General features: G+C 65.0%; 1 protein-coding gene across 2 annotated transcripts; it reads left to right on the top strand.

Annotated features, from left to right (window-relative positions):
- The first annotated feature begins 989 nt into the window (after positions 1-989).
- Positions 990-2,377, top strand: LOC135311500 (erythroblast NAD(P)(+)--arginine ADP-ribosyltransferase-like). Of its 2 annotated transcripts, XM_064440763.1 has the most exons (3): positions 990-1,781; positions 2,172-2,208; positions 2,295-2,377. In XM_064440763.1, exons 1-3 carry the CDS (start codon positions 990-992, stop codon positions 2,375-2,377), a joined length of 912 nt encoding a protein of 303 aa, XP_064296833.1. The 2 variants fall into 2 exon arrangements, with proteins under 2 accessions (XP_064296833.1, XP_064296842.1); XM_064440772.1 differs by lacking the exon at positions 2,172-2,208 and having other exon boundaries at positions 990-1,776.
- Positions 2,378-4,636: the final 2,259 nt, after the last annotated feature.

Raw genomic sequence — 4,636 nt, 5'->3', positions numbered from 1 at the left:
GAGCTGCTCCTGCCAGGGCGGACAGGGACTGGGCTGTCCCCAGCCGTGCTACCTGCACCCTGCCCTGCCTCCTGCCTCTAACTCCCTCCAAAGCCTGGGGGCTGCAGGCAGGGGCTCACCCACCAGGAATGCCCCTGCCAGTGCCACCGACGCCTCCGTGTCACCTGTGCCACAACCTGCCCCGTCCTCAGGAGGGTGACAGGGGGGTCAGTCATGCAGCATGTCCTGGGTCAGCAGGGCAGGATCAGCATCGGCTCCTGCAGGATGAGACAGAGCCCTCGGCAGGATGGTGCCTGCACCCATGTTAAAGCAAAGGCAATTTATCTCTTGGGGGTTTCCTGACCGCTGCAAGGCTGGAGGGGGCAGTGACTGCTCTGGGCGCTCGGGAAAGGGGACAGTAAAAATAACCACGAGGAGAGAACTGGGGGCTGGATCTGTGCCCGAGCAATCCTGGCCAGGGCTGCTATAAAAAGCAAGAGCGAGTGGCCCCTTCTCGCTTCCCCAGCCGGTGGCAGGCGGGCCCCGAGGGTCTGGGTGCTGCAGGAGCGGGGAGCAGCACCTCGACCGCACACCCACCGCGGGGGGCGGGTAACGCTTCTCACTGGGACTCCTGGAGGGGTTTGCTCCAGTGGGTGACGCCGCAGACCTGCAGGCTGCCGGGACCGTGCTGCCAGGCTCCGGGGACGGACGCCTTTTGGCAGGGTTTAACGCAAGTAACGGGATCGGGGTCTCGGCCGTGCCGGGTTGGGGTCTCAGCTGGTGCCGGGACGTGTGCCAAGCGGGTGCCCCTGGCCAGGGAGGCAATTACTGAGTGCTTTCTCCCAGCCTGCCCTGCTTCTCTTGGCAGCCCCCTCCCAGCCCCTGCTGCCCTCCCTGAGCTGACCCTGCTCTTGCTCCCCCACTTCCCTGGCTACTTGCAGGGGAGCCGGCTGCTTCCCTGCCCACGGCACCGCAGCACCCGGGGGCTCCCGTGGGCGGCTCTGGCCACCATGGAGCATCTGGCGCTGGGCTTGGTGCTGCTGGCCGGGACCCTGGCCGTCAGTGGATCCCACCGCCGGCGAGACCTCGACCCTGTCAAGGAGCTGGCGCTGGACATGGCCCCCACCTCCTTCGACGACCAGTACCGGGGCTGCAGCCGCATGATGGAGGAGGAGCTGGAGGAGCTCAACCGCACCGAGTTCGCCAACAACAGCGTCTATGCCAATGCTTGGACCCAGGCTGCTGCCGAATGGAGGAGCCGGCAGTACCGTGTCCCCCAGCCGCTGGTGCTGCGGCCAAAGCAGGCGGTCGCCCTCCTGGCGTACACCCAGCAGGGGCCCCTGCACCGGGCGTTCAACGCAGCCGTGCGTGAGGCTGGGCGCTCCCGCAGGGAATACCTCAGTGCCTTCGGCTTCAAGGCGCTGCATTTCCTCCTGAGCGAGGCCCTGCGTGTCCTGCGGGATGCCCGGCCCCGCCAATGCCACCACGTCTACCGAGGTGTCCAGGGAATCCGCTTCACTGCCCAGCGCCATCAGTCCATGCGCTTCGGCCACTTCACCTCCGCCTCCCTCCGGAACGAGAGCACGCTCCCCTTTGGCCGGGACACCTTCTTCTCGGTTGAGACCTGCTACGGCATCCCCATCAGGGACTTCTCCTTCTTCCCCGAGGAGGAGGAGGTCCTCATCCCACCCTTCGAGCGCTTCGAGGTCACCGACGTCGCCCATGATGGGGACAGAGCCCTCATCCACCTCCGCTCCCAGGACGTGCTCAGCACCTACAACTGCGAGTTGGTGAAAGGTGGGGTCCCTGCGGGACGGGGTCCCTCCCCACTGGTGGGGTGCAGGGGCTGGGGCCGGGGTGACCCCATCCCACCAGCTCTGCCGGGAAAGGGGGGTCTTGATCGCGGGGAGGGCAACGGGGGGAGCCTGCCTTTGGGCGTGCGTCCCTGGGGGTCTCTCAGCCGCTCTGCCCTGGGGTTTGCAATGGGGACCCTTGGCAGCATGGCACGGCGTGGCACAGCACAGCACGGCATGGCATGGCGCAGCACAGCTTGGCACACCGTGGCACGGCACGGTTGGGTCAGACGAGGAGCAGACAGAGTTGGTTTCTTTGGCAGAGAATCATTAAATCATTAGGATTGGAAAAGGCCTCTAAGATCATCAAGTCCAACCACCAACCCAACACCACCAAAGACGAGATTCAAGAGCTGGCCCTGTGCCTTCAGCACAGGTGATCTGCCTGGGAGGACCACCCCAGTCAGGGCCCCCCTGAGCCCCCCGGCTGTCCCTGACTCTCCCCCTCTCCAGCACCCCCAGGCTGGAGCATCCCTGGGGACCACCCGCACCTCTGGGGGCTCCTCCTGGCAGCCACGGCCCTGGCGGCCGCCGGGGCCCCCTGAGCTGCGACGCCACTGCTGCCACTGCACGCCGGCGAGGAGAAGGGGTCGGGAATGGGAGCCAGCAGCTTGATGGAGATGGCGGGATAGGACGGGGCAGCAGGAGGGGCTGGGGCCATGGGCACGGCCCCGCTGCAGGGCCCCGCGTGGCGGCCGCCTGTGCCCAGCTCGCCCTGCCACGGTGCCACCGGCCCCGGGCCGTGCCGGCAGCCCCGGGACACCAGTGGAGTCTGGATGAGCCGCAGCCAGGGCTTTTGGAGGCAGCTGAGCGTGGCAGTCAGAAGGAGTTGGGAGGGGACAAGAGCTGGGACAGCTGACCCCAACTGACCTAAGGGATCTGGCAGACCATATCACATTGTGTTCAGCAATAAAATTGGGGGGCAGTTGGTGGGGTGGGGGGTGGACGGTGCTGGGGACTGGTGGGCATGGAGTGGTTGGGAGGTTGGTGGTGAGCAGTTGTTTTCTTTCGCATCACTTTTATTTCTTAGCAATTATTTTCTTCTCAGTTTTATTCCCTTCCAAAATTTTTTAAATTGTCCTTTTATTATTAAACTGTTTTTATCTCAACCCAAGATATTCTTTCTCACTGTTACCCTACCCTGTGGTAGTGGGTGGCTGTGTAGTGCTCACTTGCAGGCCAGGATTAAACCACGACAAAACGCTTCACCAGCTTCACACGGGGGTGCCATGGCCACCCCATTTTAGACACCGCATCCCCTCTGCCCCAGGCTTCTCTGCTCCCTGCTGGGGCTTTGGGGCTCCTGCTGGCTTCTGGGGGGTCTGCATTCCGGGGATTTTGCCCCTGTGGGGGGGCTCCCTTGCAGCATGCATCTCGCACCCGCAGCTGCAGGACTGGTGAATGAACCACAGCACCAGGAGTAGCGGAAACATTTAATTTTTAATATTTCAGATGGGGTGGCGGCCCCGGGGCTTCCGGGCCCCGCACTGCTCGGACCCTCATTAGTCGCTGCTGTCGCTGCTGCTGGAGTACCAGCTCTGCCACCACGAGGGCTTGCGGATGCGGGTGTAATGGGGCTCGAAGTGGCATCTCCACCAGGCCTTCAGGGAGCACCAGAGCCGGGTACAGCCCTCCCGAAGGCACTGCGCTACCGGGCACAGCCATGGGGAAGCTTGGCCGTGCGCCCTGCCTGTGGGCACCCATTGCCGCCAGGGACTGGGCTCCGCAGGGGGGCTCCTGTCCCGAGCAGTGGAGCTGCTCCTGCCTGGCCGCATGGAGCTGCTCCCCCTCCATTCCAGTGGGCTCACTCTTTCTGGCTCCCTGCGGCTCCTTCTGCGCAGCCCCATGGAGCTTCTCCTTCCTGGCCCCATGGAGCCGGCAACATGCAGCCCCTTGGGGCTACTCCTGTCCAGTTCCACCATGCTCCTGCCCAGCCTTGTGGGGCTGCTTTTGCCCAACACCATAGAGCAGATCCTCTTCACTTCTCTCACGGTCCTGGTCCCCAGGTCCATGGGGCTGCTCCTATCTTCTTCCATGACCTTGTCCATGTCCCCATCTACAGAGTCGTTCGTGTCCACGTCTGCACTTGGCAGCTCCTCCCCAGCGCACTGGGGCCACGCTCTGGCCTCCAGCAGCTCTGGCTGGTCTTGCACTTCCATACTGGCGGGGGGGTGGGAGGTTTCCTCAGGAGGGGTCCCGCGGGAGGTGCCTCTGCTGTCATCCGCCGTCCATCGCGGCTGAGTCAGGAGCGCCCGCAGCAGCTCACAGCGCTGCTCGGTCTTTGCCGTGGTGTCCCGGAAGGCTCGGATAAGTTCTAGGATGAGCTCTTCGCTGACCAGGGCCGTGACTGGGCTGCTGCTGGAAGTTGGCACCTTGTCCTTGCAGTCCTTGGGAGCCTGCTCTTGCTCGGTCACCGCTGGCACCTCCACTGGAGGCTCCTGGCGAGGGGCTGGCCCCGGCTCCCTCACCGGCCCCTTGACAGCCTTCGGAGACGGGGATCTTGAGCGGGTGGGCGCTGCCAGCTCCGCCATCGCACCGGGCCAGGGCTCCGGGAAGGAGCAGAGGGAGCCCGTGGAAATGGAGCTGCTCCGTGACTGGGAGGCCAGGGAGTCCATGGAGGCCAGCGGGGCACACGGGGACAGGCGATCCCTGCTCCAGGCGTCCGCTCTCGCCCTGCAGAGGAGGAGAGGGAAGAGACCCTGCTGCAGCCCGGCCCCTCCCGCAGGACCCACGGGCATCACCCCCTCCTCGGCCGGCGAGCAGGGCTCCCCAGCACGGGCAGGGGCAGGGCATGGGGTGGGGGT

The sequence above is a fragment of the Phalacrocorax carbo genome, chromosome 1 (genome assembly GCF_963921805.1).
Source record: "Phalacrocorax carbo chromosome 1, bPhaCar2.1, whole genome shotgun sequence".
NCBI classification, from domain to species: Eukaryota; Metazoa; Chordata; class Aves; order Suliformes; family Phalacrocoracidae; genus Phalacrocorax; species Phalacrocorax carbo.
Note: the sequence above shows the minus strand (reverse complement) of the source record. Positions and strands in the feature narration are given on the sequence as shown.